At 39.5% G+C, this 27219-nt stretch overlaps 1 protein-coding gene across 7 annotated transcripts in view; it reads right to left on the bottom strand.

The window, feature by feature from the left end:
• The window catches only part of FAM126A (family with sequence similarity 126 member A), a 44831-nt gene extending 17895 nt beyond the window's left edge, over positions 1-26936 (bottom strand). For 3 of the 7 annotated variants that reach the window (XM_027684650.1, XM_027684655.1, XM_027684656.1), the window contains exons 1-4: positions 26833-26936; positions 5668-5747; positions 4712-4813; positions 895-1074 (exon numbers count right to left, since the gene is read on the bottom strand). In XM_027684650.1, coding sequence (XP_027540451.1) covers positions 895-1074; positions 4712-4813; positions 5668-5718 — 333 coding nt within the window. In that variant the 5' untranslated portion in view covers positions 5719-5747; positions 26833-26936. The other 4 variants (XM_027684654.1, XM_027684652.1, XM_027684653.1 and 1 more) reach the window with 4 other exon arrangements.
• Between the last annotated feature and the right edge of the window lie 283 nt (positions 26937-27219).

Here is a 27219-nt window from a genome sequence, read left to right on the forward strand (position 1 = left end):
ATCAAATGCTTTCCAGGAGTGTTCTTGTCAGATACAACTAAGCACGCAGAAAGCACACAAAGTCTGTACTGGGCACCTAAAGAGGAGTAGAATATAAGGGCTCAGGTCTTTTTAATTGGATTCCTGGGTGAAAAAAAGGTTTTCACTTGCTTGGTAAAGACACTTGTGATTATTTTTAGAAGGAGGATAGCAGCCACCTTCTCCAGATTTTCAGAATGTGAAGAGGTAACCAAGTTCATCACTCTTTTCACTTCCCAAAAAGCCTTCCTAGAACATCCAGAACATACAAACTACACTGACAAGAATGCCAACGGACATAATTACACTGAGGTTTTTATAATAATCATAAAAATACTAAAATGTGGGGCTTTTATAGGTTCCTTATTAATTCTGTTCTTCAAAGCATTAATTTAGCAACAAACAGGATATTTTCATATAAAATATTTTCAAAATGTCAAAGTTATTTCAAAATGGAGACCTTTAATTCCTCAAAGCTAGATAATCTGTTCAGCAGTCAAGTACTAAGAATTTGTTGAAAGTTAGGTTTTTTGTGGTTTTAGTCAAGATAGTCAAAATACTGCAGAAAATATGGGCAACCACTTCAAAAGTAGTGCCTCAAAAAGCTCTCAAGCAGAATGTTTAATAACCACACAAAGAAATTAGTAACAAAAAAATTAGGAACCACAGAAAGAACAGAAAAAACACTGACCAAAGAATAAAAGCTCATGTTGCAGATTTCTGACACGGACACCCATTTGAAGTGTCAAAACGCAATACTCAGTCACTTCATTTCAATTCTGAAACAAAACTGTTAATTATTCCCCAGTAAAACATTCCACAGTATGCCCAGAAGCACGCTAATATTTTAGGCCTGAATTACATACAAATACTAACCAAGTTATAAACTCCCAGGAGAAGAGCCTCTATGCACCCACTGCTCTGCAAATCTCTGCTGGCTGAGACAGCAAGATAGCACCACATCAATTCTGGCAGAAACTGCAGCGTAAACCGTAGCAATTGTTCCTCACCACTGCGATAGAACTCAAACAGCTGATGGCAAACCGGCTCCAAAAGCTGAAACAGAAGTTCCAATTGTGAATGAATAAAACATTACAAGAATCGGCGATTTTGTCTGGATTAATCCTTTAGATAAAACTCTAAACTGATAAAAATTCCATTATACTTATTAGGGAGTGACTGATACAATAACTGTCCAACTCACATTACACAATTTCCATCCTTATAGCATACTTTTGGATGATAAAAGTAGAGCCACCCATCCCACATGAAGAAAGAATTCCAATGGCCGCTTTCGTTCATTTTTTGCTCACTTCCTCTGGCCTCAAAGGCATAAATAGAGGATACTTGTTATCACGTACCTCATACCATGCTCTCAATATCTTTAATATACAAGAGAAGTACCTGAACTAAAGGTTTTGCTATTCCAGAACTCCAAGAGCATACACACAACTTGCTGGAAGCTTTTTCCCACCTAGTGAGAAAAGCTGCGTAACACTTAAATTCCAAATATTACAATAACTAAGTAATTTTCCCACTCTCATTAAAATCTTCTAGAAACTTCCATGTATTTATACATTTGAGACAGAAGTGGGAAGCCTCAAGAGTAATTTTAGAATCAAATTTGCTAAGCTGGATGTAATACACTGAACTGGAAGTAATACATTAAGCTAGATCAAGTTAAAAAAAGACTTAACAACAATTAAGTAATCAGCTTGCATTGTATGTCTTGATTTAATATGCATTCTTGTGCTACCACCTACCTCTGCTATAGGATGAAGCATCGTGTTAACCATCATGCGTCAAGGTATGGAAATTAAGAAATTTCCTAATCCAAGCAGAAAATACTGCTGAAAACAGTAAGCACTTTCAAAGCAAGATGAACTACTAAATTCAGTTCTTCTGCTGTTTGTCTAGGTCACACCTTCAGTTTTATTGGAACAAGTTTTCAGAAAAGTGAGAAACCCAATTCTATATTCTGCCCTTTATTGCAGCAAAGGAGGCAAAACCACCAGATCATGCTAGAAAAAAATGTGCTTGCTTTCCTAAGCTTTTTCTCCTGAACAAAAGTTGAGTCAACATTTCTTACCTCACAAAGTTACTTCTGAAACTGAAAGATCTTAGCAGGTTTTGGTTCTTTTTTAAGAAGTAATTTGGGACAATCTCATCCATTCAAAAAGAGGAACTTTTAGCTTCTGACAGATATAGCTTCACTTTGGAAAAATCATATGTGAAAAATCTGTAAGTAATCTAAATCTACAGGCAAAAAAGCCACGCCAAGCTGAACTAGTCATCAGTTTTAAGAGTATAGCAAAGATCTTTCTAGAAAACTTTACCAGTAGAACTACTTTCCATCTTCAGCTTACATATTTCCCATAATTTGGTTACATATTTCCCATAATTTGCATGCTTCCCATAATGAAGTATCAGTTCTGAATGATGTGCTTGAAATTTAAAAGGCACATAAATAGCTATGACAGGTATCCATGTTTACATCGTTATCTCTGTTGAGACAGCTTTGTATCAGCACATTTAAATGCCTAATCAGTACAAAACCAGATTTTCTTCCTCAAAATGCCACCACATGCTACAAAATAATATCAAAATGCACTAATGATTGTTGCCATTTCAAGATATCATTTTACACCAAGCAATTCTAAAAAGTATCTAGACTGAAAAATATTTTAGTGTTGGAACAAAATGTCCAAGCAATTTCATCCCTCTTCCTTTTAAGCTGCATCCAAATGTGTCACACATTCCAAAAACTATTTCCCAATGCAAATGCCTGCATGGATCCTATCTAAAAGGACAGCAACAGTGAAAAAACAAACCTTACATATTTATTTATTATTGTTGGAGTCTTGAGTCAATTAGAAGTCCTTTAAATCTTCACATCTACTGAAGACTCTCCTTTTATTGAATTATATTTTTCACCTAGCAGTGGCCCAGGAGCCTCAAAAGTAAATAACAAAGTCTTTACTAACAAAGCTACTATGAAGTGGATATTGAACAAGCAGTTAATTTATCTCAAAAATGGATTACTAATTTTTGGAAAAGCAAACCAAAATAACCCATATGAAAAGCAAACATGAACCAACAGGAAAATGCAGTTACAGATGTAAACACATGTGATTACTTTTCAAATGCTTAAAAAAAATACATCCATTCCCCAAAACAAGATAATTCACAATTTTACAGTACTGACAATTATATTAGAAGTACATATATTCAAAGGTGTACAGATGGGGTTGTTTGTCCATTTTTAATCTCAGCAGTATCTGTAGTGTTCATGCATTAATCCTCCCCCCTTGCATTACATCCATGAGGTAAGAAAGGACAGCACATACCCCACACTGTATAGCAAGATGCCATTACACAATGCAGCTAACAGATCTCAAATAACAGTTGAAAAATATTACTTGTCTTTTTAACTGCTAGTTTGTAATTATTTCCACAATGTGGAAAGCTCCAAGTAGCCCTTTCCACAAAGGGACAGCTACTTGGAGAACAGTCCAAATGAAGACTTTAGAACTTTTTCCCAAGGCGGCACAACACAGTGTCAGCACTGGTTTTTCATTTCAATTCAAAGTCTCACTAACAAGGAAATCTTCAATACCTTGCCCCTGGAATTATCCCAACAACCTTTTCAAGCAGAATTTGCAGTAGTGTGTTATTAAAGTCCCTGAGAAACCTAGTGATAGCCAGAAGTAGTAAAAAATCAAAGAACATATGAAAATATTAATTTGGCTATCAACAGGGAGACTCAACAGATTAATTTACATGTTGATATGCATTCTGAAGACCAGACAGGCTTGACTGAGTAGTTGGAATAACTCAGAATGCCTTTCTGAGCAGCAAAGAAAAATTACATTTCTTCTTTGCTGGACAACTTGACAGTTTCACTATGAGCATTCTCTCTAAAAACGTATATACTGAAAGTGTATATCCTCTCACCTTTATTGCTGGCATAATATCAAACTTTGAAAAGGTGCCTTATCACTAGGCTTTTTCAGAAGAGGAAATAAGGACTTGTTGCAATCTTAGAATAATACACACAAGGTTTGCTGGATCATAGAAAGTGAGTCAATACAGTTAACAACACACAGCTAATCCCAGCTCAGTATGTTCTGAATTCACCTGGACACTTTAAAACAAGGGCAGTCATGGGATATGGAACCTATCCTGGTACAAGTACTGGGCAAATCTGCCCCCTTCTCCCCAGTTTTTTTCATATTTTCCATTATTTCAGCAAGGGTACATCCAATTTATAAATCCATGTATTTATATTGTATGTATTTCAAACAACAACAAAAGGATCACAAACCTATCTTTGTTTTCTTGGGCTGTAATAGACAAGCTTCTGACATCTATAGATTCACATTCAATTACAGAAAGAATTCTGTCACACTCAAACATCTCTTCAATTCCTTAAAATATTTCTCAATTCTCTATCCAAGTCCTGAAGCCCATGAGTGGGATCTACAAATTCAGCTATGATCAGGAGGTTACAAAACTTATGATTCTCTTTTTCCATGATAGTATGTCATTGCTAAGAACAAACATTTTGAAGGAAACTCTTCATGTAGTTCTGTAGTTCATGTAGTTAGAACACTATTAAGTAGCATGCAAGGTCTTATTTTTATTCTGCTAGTGTTGTGCCAGACATTTTGGGTGAGAAATCCAATATACTTACTTCACTTTGTGGATCCTGAATCACTTTATAAAGAGATGAAATCAAAGCAGTCTTGTCTTTCAAACTGGTAGCATAGCTGGATATGGATGCTTCTGGCAGTGTCTGAAATAAAAATATTATAAGCAATTTTTATCACTAAAATATAATAGCTATTTCCACAACAATTTTTCATTACAAGTTACTATTTATCAGAGTTTAACTATAAACTAAAACTTGTTTTGTAAAGAAATCCTTACTATGGAAATCATTGCCAGAAGACATACTGCATTCTCTCATTTTGCAGTTTTATACAGAATGTAATGACAGCAGATAGCAAAATAGATAAACAAGAGTTTCAGAAGTGTAACCTTCACTGAAATTTCACTTGAAATGTCAGTACCATGAAACTTAACAGTTTTCAGATCCATACTTCAAGGAGTTCTCAAGAACGACTGTACAAAGGCAGTGAACATTATTACCAGATACAGTTCACTCTGCAAGAACACAAATTCCAGTTAATGCAAACAGCTCTTCTCTAACACTAAACATATTTTCTGCCAGTACTTAAGAAGGTAAAAATTTAATATTTTTAACAGCCCTTTGGAAGCTTAACATAGCTCTTACAGTACTTACCTGCAGTTCTTCAAAGGAGATTATACTCCACTATACAGATAGGAAATCACATTCCCAGTGTACTAAGCAGACCAGCAGCAAAACCTATAGTCAAGTCTAGTACTCAAACCAACAAAACCATTCACCTATGATACACATTTTCACTGCTCAGTATCAGGAAGTATGTCATCCTCCAGGAGGCAAGGAAAAAAAAAAATCTTTTCAAGCAGACATTTGTATTTATCACACGATCTCAACAAAACCCAAGGTTACTACTTTTTGTTTTCTACAGGAATCAAGCAGTCCTGCATACTGCTCCAGCAGCAATTCAAACACTACTCACAAAATATATGAGAATGTATTACCTTAAACTCTGATAACCACTCCTCCACAACCCCAGTATCCACAGCTAACATCTTCCAACATCCGTTTCCAAACCTTCAGCCTGAAAGAACAAGCAAACAGAGTTTGTGAAAACTACAGTCACTGCATTAAGCAGATGATGAAAATTAAGTCCCTGTGAATGTTTAAAGAATCTTTTCATGCTTTTACTTGTTAACATTTCACATGCTGACATTACTTTGAACTTTTATTCTACCTCACTTATGCAAGCTGCTGGAAGCATTAAACACAGGAGTCTTCACATAGAGTAGTTTAATCAATTCCAAGTATGAATTGCGTGGGAAGCTCAATAAGTCAAAGATTTGCAGAAATGGCATTTTGAAAACAGGAAATATTATCCTCTCAATTTCAATTTATTTTTCAGCTTACAAAACTCAAGAGAAAACTGTATGGACTCACTGAAGAGAAATGACTGTTTAGGTTTTTCCTAGTCAACTCCTACTCCCAACTTGGAAAAGGTCACTGAAATAAAGGCGGATGGAAAACCTTTCAATCCTCCCCCACCGTGGCAACTGCAAGACAATGAGCCTAAGACAGACTTCTCTGCCCAGCATTCTGTCCAATCTCAGACAGAGCAAAATTATCAGTACTAGGACTTGAAGACAAGAGATGCAGAGTGGCTTCTGAAATGAATTTCTGATTTCTCTTCGATTTTGAGAAGCCACTTAAAAACAACTGTCCCTTGAAGCAGCTTATTCTTAAACAAAAGAGCAACATATCATTAAGATACAAAACTACTACAAATTTAAAAAAATGTGCTGCTAGTTTACCCAAATTGTGACCATGGATTTCAAACAGTGACAAAGTTAAATACTCATCTAAGGAAAAAAGTAGCACTGTCTTGGTGAAACGTTCAGTCATGGAAGATCCTCTCAAGTTTTGTTTCAGCAATTTAAAATTAGTTTTGAAGTACTGATATCAAAAGTATGGGCTGTCAATAAATGATAAACAAGGAAAAGATGGGAGGGAATAACTGTCTTGTATAACAAAAATACAAATATTTTGTTCTGAGATCCAGACTGTAGTGGAATATATAGAGAAAATTTTAAGAAGCCTGAAGGGAAAAGAACTAAATATGATAATAGTGAGAGCTTTCTATAACCCTTCAAAGCAAGGTGGAGGGGGAGAGGGGGAAACAAACTTAAATAAGGCTTTACTTAAAGAGAAAGTGACCAAAAGCAGGGTTGTGAGGAAATGATTGTTGAGATATGCATGTCAAAAGGAATAAAATTAAACAGGTTGTCCACCAACTTCTCAAATCATTTTAATACACAATAATAGTGTACACAAGCAGAGACTTCTGTGCCTCCCTTTCCTCACTTGCACTAAATATCATAATTACAAACATGGAAAAACTGGTCAGTGACGTCAAGGTCAGGGAAGACATGGCTGCAATGACAATGACATAGTAGAACATAGGAACCCAAGAAGGATCAAAGCAAGGAGGAGGACCAAGAATGTTCTAGAATGGTTCATGGGGTTTTGCAAAAATATCATCAGCAACTAGGAAGACTAGGGCACCATGACTAAACCAGGCAGAGGACCTGTTGACAGGACATACAGAAAAGGCCAAAGTACTCACTACCACCTTTGCTTCTGTTGTTACCAGTAAGAGCAGCCCCCAGGAACCCTGGATCTCAGAGCACAGAAAACTGCCTCAAGTGCCAGGATCAAAGGGCTGTCACCAGTGCATGAAGCCCAGCTGGACACCTGGCCTTACTGGTGAACTCCAGGGGTCAATACCCAGGGCAGGACAACTTAACATCTTTGTTAATGAAAATGAATCATGGGACAGAGCTCACCCTCAGCACGTTCAACCAGGTGGAGAGGCTGATAGCCCAGCAGGATGTGCTGCTGTTCACAGGGACACCAATGGACAGGAGGTGTGAGCCAACACATGTATCTCAGGAAGTTTAAAGGCAGTACCAAGTCCTACTCCTGGGAAAAAAACCCAAGCACCAGCACACACAGGGCCCATGAACAAGGGGAATATGAGCCAGCCACACTCACTCTTGCAGCACAGACGGACAACAGCCTCCAGATCACCATCATGTCAAGGGAAGCAATCCTTCCCTGTGATTGGCCCTGGTAAGACACATTTGGAGTCCTGGACTCCCCAGCGCAACAGACAAATGCCCATACTGGAAATAGTTTGGGAGAAGGCCATAAAGCTGTTGGACAAACTGGAGCATTTCTCACATGAGGAGAGGCCAAGAAAGCTGGGACTGTTAAGCCTGGAAAAGAGAAGGCTCATGGGGATTTTATGAAATGTAGATAATTACCTGAGGGAAAGGAGTAAAGAAGACAGAGCCAAGCTCTTCTCACTGCTGTCCTGTGACAGGACAAGAGGCAATGGGCACAAAATGACATACACTGAAAAAGGGTTTAAATGTAATTTCATGCAAGGGTTATTGAACAATGTAACAGGTCACTCAAAGTGACTGAAGAGTCTCCATCCTTGGAGATATTGAAAACCCAGTTGGATAAAATCCTGAGAAACCACCTGTTTCAATTTTCACTACTTTGAGCCAAGGAGGTTGAACTACATGATTATCTCCAAAGATCCATTCAAACCTCATCCATTCTGTCATCCTGCATCAACAAAGGACTGTCATGAAGAATATTCATCTAGCTAAATTCCAAGGCTTTCTATCAGCACTGATAGTCTCTGGAGGTATAACAATGACAACACAGATGAGTGGCCTCTCAATATTCTGCATAGACTGTGTCAAACCCTGCTATGAAGTGAGACTTCTAAGGATAATACTGTGTGCTAACAAACACAAAGGTTAGTCCTACTACAATTATTGAAGTAACCACCTTATCAGTTCCTATAGAATCCCACAATCTACTAGCCCTATTTTCAGTCCAGGCGGACAAAGGCTTTTGCAGCATCTCATGCTTCAGCACAGCTAACAATAGTAACCATTCCCTACCAAGCCCCATTAATAACACAAATACCTGTCCTAGTATTGACTGTTCAAAGCAAGAAAACCATGATTTTTAAGAGTCCAGAGGAGTCTTGGATACTCCAAGTCTATAGCTGATACATTTATCCAAGAGATGCACTTTTTTCACCTATTTCTACTGATCCATCAAGCACTATTTTAAGATTAAATGTTCCCAGAGAAATCTATAAAAAAGCAGAGATAAAAGAAACAGGACGAAGGTTTTGCTGATCAGGTCTTCGATTTTTAAAGTAGCAGAGGCATTCCATTGAGAGTTAAGGTAGTTGAAATGCACAGAAGATAGACTGTCCTTATTTTACCTTCATGCATTTAAAAAATGCATATATACCCATTTAACCTCAAGCACATATGCACCCACAGCAACACACATTTGAGTGTCACAAATAAGAACTCCAACTTTACACTTATTTTCCATGAAGACAAAGACTGATCTCTCCCAGAAGGAAAAAAGCCTCAATTACAACATCAGCTGTGTGGGATCTATTAAAACAGGCAGAAAACCTACCGCTTTACTGAGGATTGCCACATTTTGTCCTAGTTAAATAATAGATCAAGTTGGACTGCAACAATGTGTGGACAGAGCTGGAAAACCCAAGATTGTTCTAAAACAAGGATCAACAAATTTCAGTTAATACAATTTTTTTCTGGAGCCCACAGAAAGTTTAAAAAAGTGACTCTAAAATGAAATTTCTAACACAAAGTGGGCCAAAGTAAGGCTTAATTTATAGCATCTGTTAATCTTTCACAGAAAAAAAATCCCCAAAGGATTAAGAAAAGCATACCTTAATTACAGCTTTGTTTCAGTGGATATAACTGCAAGATATAGGCCACTGTAAGCATTAGATGTCCCAGTCACTATAGAATTAAAGCAAAAAAGTGGATAAAGTAAATATCTGCTACTTTGGAGGGAAAAAAAAGTAAAATTATATTAGGAATGTATTTTATAAGTACCAAAATTGTAATGAAAATTCAAATAACACAGCAAGCACTACACAGCATTTCTCCAAAGAAAGTCTTGTTTTAAGGAAAATGCCATGTAATTCCCTTCAAATTAATTTTTTTCCTTGATCTCCTCCTGCTAAGTCCCTGCAAAGACTTCAAATGAGTGGAGTTTGAGAATTTCTTTAAAAACAACTTGCTTTTGTCACCACAAATCAAACAATACTTTGATTAAAACTGATGAGCAGCTTCAAATGTCCCCATGCTTCTCATTCCAAAAGATTGAGGCAGAGTCATTTGGATGTCCTGATGAAGATTGTTATGAGAAAGAGGAAGAAGACTTAACTATTAAAATGATATCACTAAAACACTTGCGATGCAGCTCAGTAACAGTCAGGTGGTTCATCTCTGTTGAATTTTTATTAGACACATATATATTTTTAGCTTATATCATACATGAAGTAAAGCCACTTTAAGTGACACACTTTCATTGCAGGTCTTATCTTCACATTTGCCACATGATGAAAGCAAGAAGAGCTTCTGCAGTCTAGCTAACACATGACTAATTATTTATATTTATATGGCTAATACAATCTGTTTGTTTATGCTCTGTGAGTTAAAAGTGCTTTGGAGTACTTTCCACAAGACTCTCAACTTGGATAAGCTGCAAAAGATAGGATTTATACGAAATAACAATTAACCAACTACTGTTCCTAAAACCCCTATTTAAAGTAAGCATACCTAAAATCATAGAGCCCTTATTAATCTCTAACATTGAAACCCTAGGACATATTCAACTTGAGCTCCAATATTAACCTGAGAAGAATCAGTCTAACTTACTTTCCACTCAAAGTCTGCAATCTGTTTTGATATAGATTGAGGTAAGACTGTTCTCTGGATCTGTTCCCAGTATTATGCAGCCTCTGAGAGCTGCTAATTCATCTTGCTCTACTCTAATACAATGATAAAAGTCTCCTTGCATTGGAGATATCAATTTTTGCTTCGTTTCAAGATGAACAGTACAACTTGAATAAGAGACCAAGCAAATTTTTCTGACAAAAACAAGTCTCGTTTAGAAGGCACTTCCCACAAAGTCCTCCAGAAGGTAATTTTCTTTCCCCTATTATGGCACAAACACACCAGGAACTTACTGAATTTACTCTTTCTAATAGAAGAGAGAAAAAAGTTGCTATGCATAGAGTTGGCAGAGGGCAAGCCAAGACAAATTAAGACATGTTCTCTGGCAAACTTACTAATGCCTCATCTACTTAAATGGCTTTGGTTTTTCATACCTGTCACTCAAGACTTTAATACAATAATATCAAATAATAGCTTTGAATGAAATCACAGACAACACATGCACAGATTTTTCTTTAAAAAGAAATTCTCACAACAGGTGGCTTTCCTGCTCTTTAAAGCTACCCAGCCTTTGTAGAATTCATCCGTGGAACGCATGTGTGTAAATGAAATCTGGATCAAGCACAGGGAGGCTGGACTTGGATGAAGAATGAACTCTTGAGTTCTGAAAAACTGACCTTCTGAAACCACAGCATTAGATATTTGCTATGGGAAATCACAGAACTGGAAAAAACAAAACCAGGAGCCAAAAACTGCTTAAGTCCCGTCCTCTGGGAATTGCTGGAAGAGGAGAAAAAGCATATACTGGGCGCTTACCTAATCTGTAAAGTATCTTCTTGGAAGTCTGTATTATTTGCTAAGAAAAAAATTTTTAGCCTAAAGGAAACATGGAGCAGAAAGTTAAGCTATTTATGAACCATAACCTAAATTTGTCAGCTCATCCCAGAATAGGAATAAAGTAAACTTGTGACCATTCCATTAGGATGTATCAGACCTATAAGAGATTGAGTCCCTAGCACATGTTGATCTTCTACTCTACAGTAGTCTGCATACAGAAGTACGGAAGGGCCAATTAGGACGCAACTTTTCTTACCCTTTGAAGTGGTACAAGTACTATTAAAAGACTTTTAGTCAGCTTTACATGATACATCAAGTTCACTTCCAAGGACTACAGTCTACACTTAAAATTCACATTGTTGAAACCTTTTCTCTCCCATTTGTTTTACAGACCAAGACACGATCCTTGGTAACCCTCAAACAGGAAGCAGCACTTAGGCAAGTGTATTCTTGATTAAACTGCCAAAGAGGATATATTTTCCTGATGTTAATTATCACTCATGGTGATACAGGGATCTGTTCATTTACTATACAAGTTTGAATACGGTCAAGCTGTTCTGTCTAGATACTTGTAATGGTGGAGTAATGGGTAGCAAATCATTTGAAGTCTCTTGAGAAAAGAAACAGATGGTACTGTGGACTCCCAAAAGCCACTGTGACGGGTTCCAGAAACCACAAAGGCCAGGTCTGACTTTTTAGCATTTTTCAGACTTCCACAAAAAACCAAAAACTTGCACTAAGCCTGAAACAGTCACATGCTCTATTCAAACATAAAAATGCAAACAGTGCTCAAAGACTTGGTATCAAATATTCTGTGATAATTGCTATCTTCAGTGTAAAACAAGATAGCTATGGTGCACCAAAGCATCACTCAAGCAAGGCTCAAGCAAATTCCTAAAATGACAGATGAGTATTAGGTGCAACTACAGGTGACAGGCTCAAAAGAAACAGGAGTTACCAAAAACAACGTGAAGGAAGTATGCACTGAGGTCCAGTACATGAAGTACACATAAATGCACAGAAAAAAACGCCATCTGAAAGAATCCATGGAAGAATCCATCCACAGCCACTAAATGCATAAGCATTTCTTCTAGTTCAGAAAGTCGGAGTCAGAAGTTGCTCCCCCAGCACACAATTATAGTTTCCCCTCTCATCTCCTTCTAAGCCTCTATTACAGCCACTGTTAGACACTGAGGTTTCAGAAATTCTGATGTGATTCAGTATGGTAATTTCTGCATTCTTTCTCACAATACAGTAGTGAGCCTTACAAAGATAACTGTTCTGAACATGGTTCGTAAAGATTACTGAACCTTAGGAACTGAAACTGCAGTCAATTTTAATTTCATCTTGCCAAGGGCGTTATTCAGTTTTGCTTCCCTTTTTCCCCTCCCCTCAGTCAATGACAGAAGGAGCCATCTTATCTGCAGCTTATACTTTAGATGACAGTGTGGAGCATCAGCCTTAGAGTTCAGGTGCCAATAGACTTCTTCAGGACATAGATTTAAATAAGATATCCTGATCCTGTGCACCCATGCTTCTTGAACAGTTTACATCTGGGATATGACAAAGTGGTAGATATTTGCCCATGAAATGGAAAAGTCCAGAATGATATCCATTAGTTTTTTAAAACATCATAGATCTAATAATATTCAGCCACAGATAAGAGACCTTGATTCAGTTTTGATAGCAGCAAATAAGGAAAAAAATTATATAAAAAATTACAGAAAGAAGCATACCTCAACTAGACTGTATAGAAACTATAAATAACTGTTTAAATGCAGTTATTTCTTATGCAAAGTATCCAGTACCATAGAATACTGTGTGGAAGCTTCTGGGCTGCAAAGCATCAAACACTTGGCATATCAAACTATAACTCAGACTTCTGTAACCTTTCAAATCTGCCAACAGGGGAAAAAAACCCCAACAAAGCACATACAGTTGAGGTCATAAGGCCATTTACAACGCTGGCACCTAGTCACATGGGCATACAGGACCCAAAACACTACTGATGAAAGCTTTCTAAAAAGTCTAAAGCAGAATATAAGATCCCTAATAGCATAGGCTTTGGAATATTTTAATCCTGATCTTTAACTCCTGGATTTGCTCAACTTCAGATTAGCAAACAAAAGTTACAAACCACATTTGTACACAACTAGCCTAGTATTTACCCTTTACTACCATGGAGATAACTCTTCCAAGACAACCAAATGACTCACACCAGCCGAACAAGCCACCAGCACAGAGATATGAGATTACACACACTGATATATTCACTTGAATTTATACAAGCCATAGTAAATCAGATCAGTATTGTTTAAGCAGCCCTAGCAGTCCAGTGTCAAAATGAAGTAAGAGGAAATAACCTCCACAGTTTGAACTTCATTTTGTTCGTCATCCTACTTTGCTATTTCCTTCTTGCTGCCTTTTTTAATCCCCCTTTACTATTTTTTCCCTGTTGCCTTGTGCACAAAAGCACACCGTAAGTACAACTGCCATACTGGCAATGACAGAGTCAGTCAAAACTGACCACCTGTAAGCCAACTTACGCCAGTTACATCCCATTCTCTGGCATGCAGAGAATGCAGCCTACTCTTTCAAGCTATTTCATTTGGAGCATATCCTCAAATGTTAGCTTTTCTATCACCTGTAATATACCAACAGTTACACTCATTATAGGAAAATAAAGTAAGAGCTATTACTTTCAAAGCAGTTTTTCTTAGCAGCTAAAATATACTTGCTGTCACTTTTGTTCCATGTCATGCAAACATTCCTGTTTACATCTTATTGACTCTTTAAAAAAGAACAGTTATAAACAGCCCAGTCTTGGATAAAATAAAATACACATAGTTGAAAAGATTTGTCCTAAAGTAAGTCCTTACTTATTCTGGATTAATACAGTTAAAAGTTCAACATACACAAAGAAAAATCTAGATAATAACTATATGCATCATAAGGAAGTAGAATTTAAAGTAACATTAAAAGGAGTACAACCACAAGCTTAACCAAATATAACCCAAACAACAAAAAGAAACGTGTAAAAAGGAACAGTGTGATAATACTACACAAGTGACCTAATCCACACATATGTTCCAGTTTTTGTTTTAGTCATAAAATTCCACAGTACTGAGATAAAGGTATCTTCTTTATCCTCAGAGACTTTTTACAACTATATGTAGAGACTGGACAAGGGGAAATGGCTGCAAACTGAAAGAGAGTAGGGTTAGATAACAGGAAGAAGGTGAGGGCACTGAACAGATTGCCCAGAAAAGATGTGGATGCCCCATCCTTGAAGTGTTCAAGGCCAGGTTGGATGAGGCCCTGAGCAACCTGGTCTAGTGAAAGGTGTCCCTGCCCATAGCAGGGGGGTTGGAACTAAATGATCCCTTCCAACCCAAGCCATTCTATGATTGTACGATAAGAACACGGAAGCTTTTCAAATTTTGTCTGTTTTTCTATCTATCAGGATTCCTGTAAGTTGTGTCAAGAGCATCTGTGTACATGGCACAGTGCTCTTACGACTTCTGTAAAGAAAAGCAGTGCTGCACAACTTCCCCACTTATCAGAAACATTCTCTGCAGAACCCCAAGCAAAGTAAACTGACTGTTCTCATCCATCTGAGTTCCCTAAGCCCAAAGCACACTACATCCCTATGAAGTCAGGAAGTTTCCCCAAAACCCATATAAAAATTTAAAACAGTGAAATACAATAACCTATGCAGAGAGAATAATCCTGTTGCAGTTTTAATTTCAGTATTGCAGGTAAGTCTTTAACCAACCAATGGTCTTTTCAAAAGCACAGAGCATTACTTTTGGTACCAATGTGGTGACACAATAGCTTGAGAATGCCCTAAAAATCACGGGGAGAATTGAGCAAGGGCTCTACTTCATCTCTGAATATCAACTGTAAAAGGCATGATTTCACCACTTTCTACCATTATAGCATGTAGTTTCAGTAAGCACAAGTGAAGCAGCATTCATCCAGCAAGAAATTTAGCAGCAATTTATCAGAAGGAAAAAGTCTCAGTTCACAGACAGGAGTTTGACAGGCTCTTCACCTTCTAGTTTTAATACTCTTCACTTACTTCTAGCAGCAACATCAAGAATGCAAGACCTTTGTCCAAAACTTCCCAACTCTGATGGCTGAGAATGAGATTTTAGGAGATTGTGCCTATTTCCAACCCCACTCTAGGTATCTGCACCTCATCAAATTTGAAAAGCAGAGACATCTACCTGCAAGCCAGAGGTTGACTTTAGAAGATACTACACAAGCCCCACAAGGAAGAAATTTTGTAGCAGCTCTTGGGACTTCATTTCAACTGAATCTTCCTTCTGCCTCCAAAAAAACTGGAGGAGCTCCACAAACTTAGAATTGAGTTGCAAATGCTACAGGTGCTTCAGAAGTGACTTATGTCCTGGTTCCAGTCAGGACAGGGTTAATTTTTGTAGTCGCCAAGAGGGGGCATGGCCAGGACCCACAGGTTATTTTCTATCACCTCAGGTCACTGCCAGGGGGCAGAGAGGGAAGGGGTCCCTCTCGGTCAAGTAAGCATGGAGGAGGGAATGGGTGTAAGGAACAGGAGGGCAGCGCCAGTTCCACATGGTGAGCAACCAGGTGTGAATTATTCATCTATCTTTTACACATTGTTAATGATACTGTTCCTGTTATTGTTCATTTTCTCATCCCACTGCTATTTCCAGTAAGTTGTTCTTATCTCAACCTGTAATCTTTACTTTTTGTGCCTTCACTTTGCCTCTCCATCCAGATGCAGGGGAGAAGGGACAGGGGAGCGAGCAGGCAGTGCATGGTTTGGAGAGCTTCAGCGGGAACACAAAATTGGGAAATACCATCCCTGAAACATGACAGCCTGATTTGGTAAAGCGCGGGCTCCTCTCTTGGGGCAAACCCATTCCAGGGCACCTGGCCCTTCACAAAGAAAAAACTCTTCCTAGGGCTACTGCTGGCTTCTCTGGGATCAGCCGCATCACCACACTGGGAGCCTCTCAGTGCCTTTCTCTGCCACTCCGGATTGATGGATCGTAACCCAGCTTCCTTTGATCAGCTGAGGGCAACAGAGGCTATTGCCTATCCTTTTGGAATGGTCCTTGCCTAATCGCTTTGGCCCAGCTGACCCATGTTCAACTGCTGTTCATGTGCAACCCTGCTCCACTTCGGCCCTCAAAGCTCTTGTTTGAGTATTTGCTACCACCACCAGGATCTGCATGTGCAGCAGCTCCACCCAGGCCTGTGCCCCAGGCTTCAAGGTTCACTGCAGAGTCCTTCCTACTCACAGCCTACTCTCTGCCCATGTTGGGTGCCAGATAAGGCTACCGTGGCTTAGGAATGGTATTCTCCAATTTAGCATTCCCACTGAAACACTCTAAACCACGCGTCAGTCGCTGACTCCCCTTTCCCTTCCCTCCCCACTGCAGTGGGCTGGAGAGCAGAATTCAAGGCACAAAAAGTAAAGATCACAGGTTGAAATAAGAATAATTTACTGGAAACAGCAATGAAATAAGAAAATGAACAGTAACAGCAACAATAACAAAAGTGCACAAGATAGGTGAATGATGGCTTGGAACCAGCGCTACTCAAACCACTCCCTCCGCCACACTTACTCTATCAAAAGTGATCCCTTCTGCCCCCTGGCAAAGACGTGAGATGTTATAGAATAACCTCCAGGTCCTGGCCATGCCCCCTCCTGGCTACTGCAAAAATTAACCAGGACACTTATTTTCATTTGCCAAAAGTTAGTTGCTATAAATTCGAAAAACTTTAAAATAGTACTACTGGCATGGAAACCGTTTAAAGATAATTCTATCTGCACAGCTGCACATGTCCAGTTAAAGCTTCCCTCTAAAACCTAGGCTCTTTCTCTGCAAGCATTTTTTTTAAGTTTTCATTTCCCCACAAATATGAACTATTCTTTCAAAGCGCTTCCACACGTAGCTAAGAAAGTCCAACACGCTGCATTTGAAACAAGCATGAAACTATGCTTTTGGCATAAATACTGGGATAATCAGAAACAGACTTTAAAGAACTTAGCATGCTGCAAGAATAACTACTATGGTGTGTTTTACCAGAGTAGATCTACAATACAGTGTAATAATATCAGATATGACCAAATATAACTAAAATCAAAGGGTCTGATTTTACTTTGACGCCAAAGCCTTTATTTTAAATGAGTGCTATGACACATCCCATCACCCAATTCAACTAAATGCAGCAGCATTAACAATCTTGATAACTTTATATTTGCAAAATATTATCTCCAGTATACCATTCTACCATTTCCTCAAAGATCATGAGAGAAAAGCAGAAACCTTGCTATTAGGAATACACCACAGATTTTATAGCACAAGGAGGTCTATGGTAGTCTATTGAAATGTGTTTTAGTAGCTCATTTTCAAAGAAAAATAAAAAAAGCTATACAAAGGTGCATTTTCCAGAAGAGGGGTACATCAATACTGCAAATATTCTTAGGACGTAGTTTTAGTGGTCGATAATTATCCATCAATACATGCACATAATGCTGTGCTAAACAGTTTCAGGAAAAATATGCTTTATCTCTCCATGGCGGTTCTCTTGTTCTTTCTTATCCCTTCCCTTTCCTCCAACAGCCCTCCTGCATGAGCCTGCTATACTCACCAGACAGGACACATTCATTTGATAAGCATTTTAAAGCAACTAAGAACAATTTTGTGAGTTCTTTAAATACTTTATAAGCTACAGAAAAACATGACTTCTCAATTAAAATTTTTTAAAAGAGTAGGACCCACACTTTTGTCTCATTCAGAAAAGTTATCTAATACATGAAATGTCCTATTGCCACATATAACTTAAATGCTGTAGTACAGAGTATATGAAACTCGAAGTCTCAGACAATTTACTACCCTGCATGTCTTGCTCTGCACTGTAATTTTAGAAAAAAGTCAAATCCCAAAAGCATAATAGTGCCAAAGCAGAAAAAACAGGCTAATTGTCTTACATTTTAAGACATATTAATTTAAACTGAATTCCCATTAGATGAAAAAGCTTTTCAAGTAAAAAGTTCCCACTTCAAGAAAGCATCTAAAGCTTGGAATATTATTCCAAGAGAGAAATAAAATGCTAATGAAACTCAAATTACATAGGTTCTGGAGAGACTCTTATTTGACTTCAGATTTCCAGGGTAAACAGGATCACCAAGTAATCTGCCATTGTTCCAAAGCCACAACAACAGAAAGTTTCTACGGAATTTATATTGATATCAACTGGACAGAAAACAGTTTGAGATTAAAAATAGCAGAGCATACATTCATTTTCTTTTCCTGTTTCTTTTATTTGCACTTTCATTAAGTCACGCAATGTCTTCTGCTCAAGATAGGCCTGATTTTTAAGAGCATTCTTTGAGACCTTCCTAACTAGTAGTTCTAGAATAAGTGAGCGGTACTTCAATATTCAGTTACAAATTCAGAGACCTGGTTTAGAGCACAGACTTGATGATTTAGAGCAAAAGTAGTCAAAATTTGTTTCTATAATAACCTGAAGTCTGTGAACTTGGAATTTGATTTAGTGTATTCTGTTTACAAGCAGCAACTGAGAAGTCACTTGAATGGCAGATGTGATTATGAAAATACATGGAAATTGGTCATTGACTACACATGTATTTGGGACACAGTGCACTCAAATGAACCAGAGCAGAAGGATATCAATATAGCCTGACAACCCTACAAAGCAACATGTTCTGCTTGTAAAAATTGTCATACGCATATGAAAGAAGAGTTGCAATGAACCCAATAGCAAAGCAAGCTAAATTACATGGGAGGAAAAAAACAAATATAATCGAAGTGAATGGCCACTTTTCAAACAATACAATGGGGTTAATTGCTCAACACAAAAAAATCATACAACTATCATTTAACATCAATAGACACATTTGAGGAACATCTTCAAAGGTAAATGTGGCATCACTTGGTTCCTATTTCATCACTCAGTTAACTTCCTATTCACACTTTGGTCAGTTCCTCTGTTTACTGCACAAGCATGGACTTTCATTTAGGTGTTCCTTCTTCCCTGGACAACAAATGTACCAATATCCTAGTGCTGCTATGGAATTTATACAGCACTTTTATTCTACCACACCAAAAAGCAGCTGTATATGGTTAAGAAGTCCTTGCCACTGTTTCACCGGATTGCTGCAGCTTTGTGAACATAGGTGAAGCAGCTTCTTTGCCAAAACAGGACAAAACCTCTATGCCACTTTTGAATACCACTAAAATGGGAATGAACCAAAGATTTTCATTACTTCCTTAAGGAATAAATGAATGTGTCTGTTATGTACGCAAAGGAACTGTGCAGTTTAGAGATCTCCTCTGCTCATGTTAAGTTTCAGGTGGAAAACCCTTATCAGTTTTACCTGTGCAGCTACAGTTTGCCAATAACAACAGTCTGGGATAAAATATCACTGCACAAATAACTGTTACATTCTACTCAGAACTCTTGGTAACCAGTGCAAATTCACATACTTCAGATACTCTTAAATCTTAGTCTAAGACAAAAAGAACAATATTGAAAATACATACACCAAGCAAAAGTGAGGAAGGCAGCAAAAAAAATTAAAAGTAGCAGAGACTGCAAATCTACTCATCCAATCCCCAGCATGATGCATAAGTGCTGGAAGAGTAGTTCTGCTATATTTGTACACATTATTGAAAATTCAACAAAACTTCAACCAATTCCAGCTGAAATAACAGAATCCTGATACTTCAAGCTGTATCATTAAGCACTTTGCAAAACAGATGTTTCCTGTGTTGTGTTTCACTAAGTAACATGACAAATTTGATTGTCTTAAGTGTCTCATCACAACACAACTTTGGTGAAAATTCCCTTCATTTACAGTACTGGCACATAATGCTGCTGAGAAAACAGGGAGGGAATGAAGAAACGTAATTTTTTTTCCTTAGCTTTACAATTAAATGTAAATCACATTCTTTCAAGACAGGCAGAAATTGGTAAATATTATTCCAGCACTCACAAAGTTACAGAATGCACCTGTAAGCGGATGTGCAGAATTACTGTCAAAAGCCTCTCACCTGCTCCTCTGGCTGCTGCATTGGGAATTTAGTTCAAAGGAAGGGGAAAAAAATGCAGGAGCCTATTAGTCTTTCTAGACCTGACATATGGAGTCAATAAAATTAGGGACATGAGAGATGTGAGCATAAAGACTACAGCTTATTGAGACTAAAAGCTGTAACTGAGTAAAAACAGTAGCATGTCCACAGCATGTTACATAAAGCAGGTAGGTATTTTGGCACAACCTAAAGAAAGTCAATAAGAAGTATATTCTTTTAACTGAGTATACAGTAATTGGTTCAGCCAGATGTGCTACTAACCACAAACCAAAGGAAAATACTCAAAATTTCACTGACAAATCCAGTGTAAATTCACTGCAAGGAACACAAATTATTGCTTTAGCATTAAGTACCAAGAGCTAAGGAACACCCCAGTATCGCTCCTCTCCACACTTTGATCACACTTTCCTCCCCTTCATCAGCCTAACACAAAATATATGAAGTTGCAGTCTGATTTTGCAACCTATCTCAAAATCTGGAAGAGTAACACAATTTCCTTCAGCCAGCAAACACTGCAAAGGAGTATTACTGGGGGGAGGAGGCAGTAGAAATTCCATTTTTGTACATGAAGATCCTTTAGTCTTCCTCCTCAGGTAAAGATGTTACTATAGCATACTCAATATGTCTTATACAAGAGACTGTTTGAAATATTCAGTATCCTAACTGACAGAGTTGGTGATTGGTGATAAAAAACCCGTCAAAAGCCATTTTTTAAAATTTATCAGGTCAACTTAACACTTTTACACATATTCCAGTCATTTCCTTTAATATAGAAAATACTACTAAAGGATTGAAAATAATTAAAAATAAAAAACAATTGTCTTTACATATGAGAACACAATTCAAGTGCTTGAAAACAAATCACAATGAAATAGTACAGCCTTGTCCATTAACCAGACAGTCAGGGAGACCTTATATTATCCAGCACTAGCTCCTGTACAATACTCAGACTGCTAGACAGCTTAATTGTTGAGTATTAGATTTAATTCTCTAATGCATATTTAAAGTGTAACAGGCATCTTCCCCCTTCCTAAAAAAAAAGAACTGCAATAAAAAAATAGTGATAGTAGTGAATCATGGTGTTTAGTATTAGCAAAATATTAAAGTTGTATGCACTATTCATCAAGTTGAAATTAATGCCTCGCTGAAGCACAAATATTTATCCAGTACAAACAGCAGGAAACCTTAGGAGACAGCACAGCTTTAAGCACTGAAGTGAGCTAATTAGTACCCAGTGCCGCTTCAGAGCATGCTATGCTATTTTTAAATAAAGGTTAGCTTCCAGATAGAAGAAAGTAACAAAATGTAAAGGTAAGAGATAAGGTATCCTAAGAAAGCTGTCTTTAGTAGCTATCAAAGTGTCCTAAACATACAGCTTTCTCACAAAGTTTAGAATGAGAGCTCTTATGCCAATCAGGATGGAATACAGCAATACTTAGCAACTTCTGCATCAGTAATAGGCAGGTTTTACTAGTATTGCTTTTACCTAAATTTCTTTGCTATGCTTTGATTGCTACATAGCATTTCATATCCTCAGAAGTTAGAGATGGAAGAACACAAACATATATCTGTTTTGAAAAGATAACCCATTTCCAAGTCTTCCTCTCAACAATCAGATGATTCTTCAGCAATGTTCACCATTTCAAATAAATTTAAGAACAACTTTCATGCACTCCCTCACTTTTCATGGCATTCTCCACAGATAAAAGTGATGATAATTAAGTATCTGTCCAAATTCCATATGCTTTATTGATTCCAGATCTAATAAATAAGGCTCCTAGTAACAACTGTTTATTGAACCCCCTTGTATTACATTTGTACACCATATACATATATACATATATACACCATATAGAAGTCACAAGCCTTATAAACAGAACCCTTAATTCATCACACAACTACACCAACATCTTCCCGTTTCTGGCGCTGCAAGAAAAAACAGGGTCACTTTCAGAAAATTTCAGTACTAATTTGGCTGTAAGTTATGTTATGCTGCTCTCATTATCTTTCCAGTTGTTACCAAAGCATGTAAGTTCATGTGGGGATGCGACTAAAGAAATTGCCATAAATAACAGTCGCCCTCATAGACTCAGCCAACATTCTATTTTTAGTCTGCTCCTCTTGAACGTGGCCCTGATTAGGGCAAAGGCTTCACAACAGTTTCACCAGAAGTACAAGTAAACACTTCATATTCAGCATTAGTTTAGAAATGCTATCAATTGAAAATCAGTACAGTTGTTAGATCTTTCAGATGATGTTTTTGGTGTTTTGGGGGGGGAGGCGGGGATGTTATGTTTATATCCAATCCAGGATTATTTGAGTTTTTATGCTAGCAAAGTTCCAGCACAAGTTCTGAGAGAAATCTGATGATTTTCAGTAAAAACAAATGCAGCAGCATTTCACCCCTTGGCCTTGCGGAAAACTTTTTAAATTTCACCAGTGCTTTCAAATAACTTTAAATATTTCAAGTGTCAGTTATTTATAAAGAAAATCTCAAGGGCATGCAGAAGTAATTCATCTTAAAAGTGCATGCATACACTTACACGTTATGGAGCATAGGGAAGAGTCTGGCCATCACAGGAACTAATAAAACCTTTTAATGGCATGCAGAGTTTGAGCAGCCCAGAAGCTTTAAACACAGCCTTGCAGAAATATGCAGTTGCTACACATTAAAAACATTTTTATACTTTAGTACTTCTTGTCTTCAACAACACTGATCTGACACAGATTTCAGTCCTTATTCTGACACCATTTTGGTTTTGCCTTCCAAGATTATCTCAAGAAGCATTTCAAATAAATTAATCCAATTTAAGTTCCTAAATAACTGTTGTTAATAAAAAAATGCTTTAATTCCAACCCATTCTTCACTCCCAAATGTGCATTTAATACACCACCATTTCAATTCTGGCAGCTGAGGACACCGAACTGCCAAGAGGGCTATTTTTCCTGGAACAGAAAACACAGATTTAAAGAAAAGATCTCAAGCTTACAATTCTAATTTAAGTGATTTTTTATATATATATACTTGCATAATTAAACAGAACAGTATTAACAAATCAAAAGCTGTAATTTTGTTGAGCAGGAAAACTACGAGATTCCAGTAAACCAACAAACTCAAGTACTTCCTACCAAGTACAAATCAACATACTGAAAGACACTGCATATAAAATCCGGGTTTTAAACACACTGTATTTTCATAATCCTTTGGAAGTTTCAGAGATTACACAGTCACTCCAGTCAAGCTTTTTCACTTCAGAAGATAACCACAGATTGACAGTTTTCAGTTTTTCTAGAGTGTAAGAGATTTGGACCCTAGTTCTCCTAACTTCACAGAAGACAGAGTATACACACAGTCATGGTCACACTGTCAGGCCTCTTATCTCCCATACAGCATGATGGGATCTCCTGTTTAAACTTCATGCGTATTGCTCCTGGAAGACTGACTGCTTGGTAACTGGTAACACTGGAAGTAACACACGGGTGCAGTGATTCACAGGTGTAACCTCCATTTCTGCTAACAAAACCACTCACACAAATCCTATGGCAGACTGAAGTATAAGCTTTGTACCCAACCTTCCACTCGCAAGAGAGGAAGCGTGCCAGGTTACACAGAGAGCGCATTTGTCAAAGGGAAGGGCTGGGAATGAAACCTGACCTGGTGATTCACCTAACGGATTTAAGTCTAAGCTCTTCCTGATAGAGGCTTTGTATGTTTGCTGAGTGCCCAGGTGATCTTTGTTAAGAGCCCAAATGCTACTGCATTTTAATATTTTCATCAATGTAAACACTTAAGCCTCATGAAAATGTCATCTGAAAACCTCAAATACTCCACAAGTTCTTAGTCCCTAAAGAAATCCTATGAATTGTGACTTTTGTCTAACAAATCATGCAGGTTTCTCAAATTATGCATTTTCCATACAACCTGGGAAAAAACCCAGTGTCATACTGGGCCATGAAATGTCTGTTTATTTTTTAATTAAAATAGCCAGACATTAGCCAACATTCAATAACTAATAATTTAAGTTTCCAGAATGAACAAGGTGATTCTCACACTGGATGCGTTAAAGTCAGTGACAGGTTAAGAGACAACCTAATATTTATCTTAAGGTAGAATTTAATGAAAATTGATTTCCTGACATGAACATGAGAAAGGTTCAAGATATCTGGGTTTTACAGGAACACGTACTAAGAATGAGACCAACTCAGTGACTTGGCCCAGTCATAAAATATACATCAGCCAACAGGCTCTTCTCCCAGCTTAGACCCAGCCCCATTGTGCTAAGTACAATACAGATGACATATACCATTTGTAGTGCCCAGCCTTACAATATCTCACGCACATGCTTGTCTGTGATACAAGTCCTTGCAAAATTAGAATCCAAGTGACTTAACTATTCAGCTATGCCTGAGAACATGTCTACCATGGACTATTTCAAGTGAAAGCAAACCCGCCCATTCAGGAGACTACAGCAAAATTTCAACATGATTCTGTCCCTGAAAACCTTGTTCCTCAGAAGAAGCTTTCTGATTAAATTTAACATGTACCTTTAAAACAGCTCAACGCTGAAAGGAAGTGAATTGCTATAGTTCATAAATCATCCTAAGTAGGACTGAACTTCCTCAAAATTGTCATCTCTGTGATAAAAGGCATGTTAGAGGTGCCTTGTCTCACAAAGAGATTATCACAGAAGAGAAGCAGCTGAGTTTTGCACTTCAAAAGTAGTATTTTCGTATTGTTTTCTTACTCTGGAGGAAAACATACGTCCAAGAACATTGCCAGAAGGATCTGCAACTCAACTTCAAAGTACATTACTTTTACCAAAAGTATTTCACTGATGAGAATAAAATAGATTGGAGGTTAATTTGACCACATTATATAATACTACTTACTTTTTGTAACATAAAATAACTTGTTGGAAGGTGGAGAGAACAAAAGCAAAACACTGCGGGGGGAGAACTATATGATCTTTAAGGTCCCTTCCAATCCAAACCTTTCTATGATTTTGGGGAAAGCCCAAACTTCTGAAAAGACGCAGTAGCATATAAGTACATTACTGGAGGGAAAAACTTCAGAAAAGGCTTTCAGATGCCATGACATGCAGTCATCAATGTCACTCTACACTTTGCTCCATAAAACTGCTTTTTGCTTCTTTGCAGTGTCATTCACTCAAGCTGCCTTCAAAAAAAAGTCACCAAATCTGAATTTGCAGCTAACAAACCCAACAGCCAACAAACCAACATCACTTAATAGAAAATTCCATATTTTGTTCTTCTGCAGTCACTTCCTCACTCACTGGCAGCGTATGTTAAAAATTCTGAGAAATATTCAGCAAGACTTCATAATCCTCGGGAACACACACCTCTTCCCTGCGAGCATAAGACTCAGGAGCTTTTTCGGCACAGAGCTGGAATTCAATTGGACGGAAAACAAACGTGATGGCTGTCGGTATTACAGGGAACGAGCCAAATCCACGGGCTTTACCTTTGCTTTCACCGTTACCTTTACAACACAAAGCACATAGGAGGTTACTCCCATTTAACGTGCTCGAAGTTAAATCACGAAGCCCACGCAGACACAAGCCCTGCAGCCTGCGGCGCTTCCTACCCGGGCACCGCGAACTCTCAGCGGTTGTAACTGTTGCTGCCACCTCTCGCATCCGCACCGCCGGCACCGAACTCGACGCGGCGGCGAAGCCAAACACACAGACAAGACAGGCTAGAACTAAGATATTTCACAGCACGCCATCGAACTCTGCCCTAACCCTTCCGATGAAGGTTCACGCGCGCGCCGGGAAGCGCCAGGCACGGCGCTGCCCGCCCTGCTCCGGGGACACGACGGGAGCAGCTCCTTTGTCTCGCCCGCAGCCCCGGCCGCCTTCTCCAGGCGGCACAAGGCGCCGCTGCCCCGCCGGTCCCGAGCGGCCCCGGCGCTGCCGCCGCTTCCCGGCGCTGCCCTTCCCGAGCGGGACCGGGCGCTGGCGGGGCGCTGGCGGCCACCGCGGCCGGGATGCCGGGGGTGCCCCGGGGGAACCCGCGGGAAGGACGAAGGCTGCAGCCGGTGCCCGGAGCGCCGCCCCGCGGCCCCTCACCGGGGGCAGGGACCCCGCCCTGCCCCTCCATCGCCCCTGGGCACCGGCCCTGCCCCCGGGAACTACACCGCCCTCTTCCTCCCTCCCTCCCTCCCTTCTCCACCCGCACCCTCCTGCTCCCTTCGCCCACTGCCGCCCCGGCGGGTCCCGGCCGCCCCAGCCGCGCGCCGCCGGCTGCCCCGGGGCGAGGCGCGGGACCCGGAGCCAGAGGGGATCCGCTCAGCCGGCCGCGAGTTGCCCGACAGCCGCAGCCATCCCGCCGGGATGCGATAGCCCCGGGCGGCAAAAAAGTTGTGCCCGCGGGAGCGGCCGCGAACCGAACTCACCCTCCCACCCGGCGGCTCCGCCGCGGCTGCGAGTCAAACTCCCCTCCCGCCGGGAGCGGAGCGCGGGCGGACCCCGCCCGGCCCCGCCGCTGCCTGGCGGCGCCCGCAGCCAACCAGCGCGCGCGGCGCGGTCACGCCAGCCAATGGCGCGGCGGAGCGGGCCGGGCGGGCGCCCCGCTCCCCCAATGGGCGGTGAGGGCGCCGGGCCGGGGGGAGCGCGGAGAGGGGGGTGGGCGCTGCCGCCGCAGCCGCCGCTGTGTGGGGGCGCCCCGGGGGCGGGCACGGAAACGAGGGGCCGAGTCATCGCTTCTCAGCCGGGGCTGCATCGGGAACGTGGCTCTGGGGAGAGCTCAGGCGCAGCCCGGGGCGCTGGGCAGGGTCGTGCCC

The sequence above is a fragment of the Neopelma chrysocephalum genome, unplaced genomic scaffold (assembly GCF_003984885.1).
Source record: "Neopelma chrysocephalum unplaced genomic scaffold, ASM398488v2 Primary Assembly neopelma1_67, whole genome shotgun sequence".
Lineage (NCBI taxonomy): Eukaryota > Metazoa > Chordata > Aves > Passeriformes > Pipridae > Neopelma > Neopelma chrysocephalum.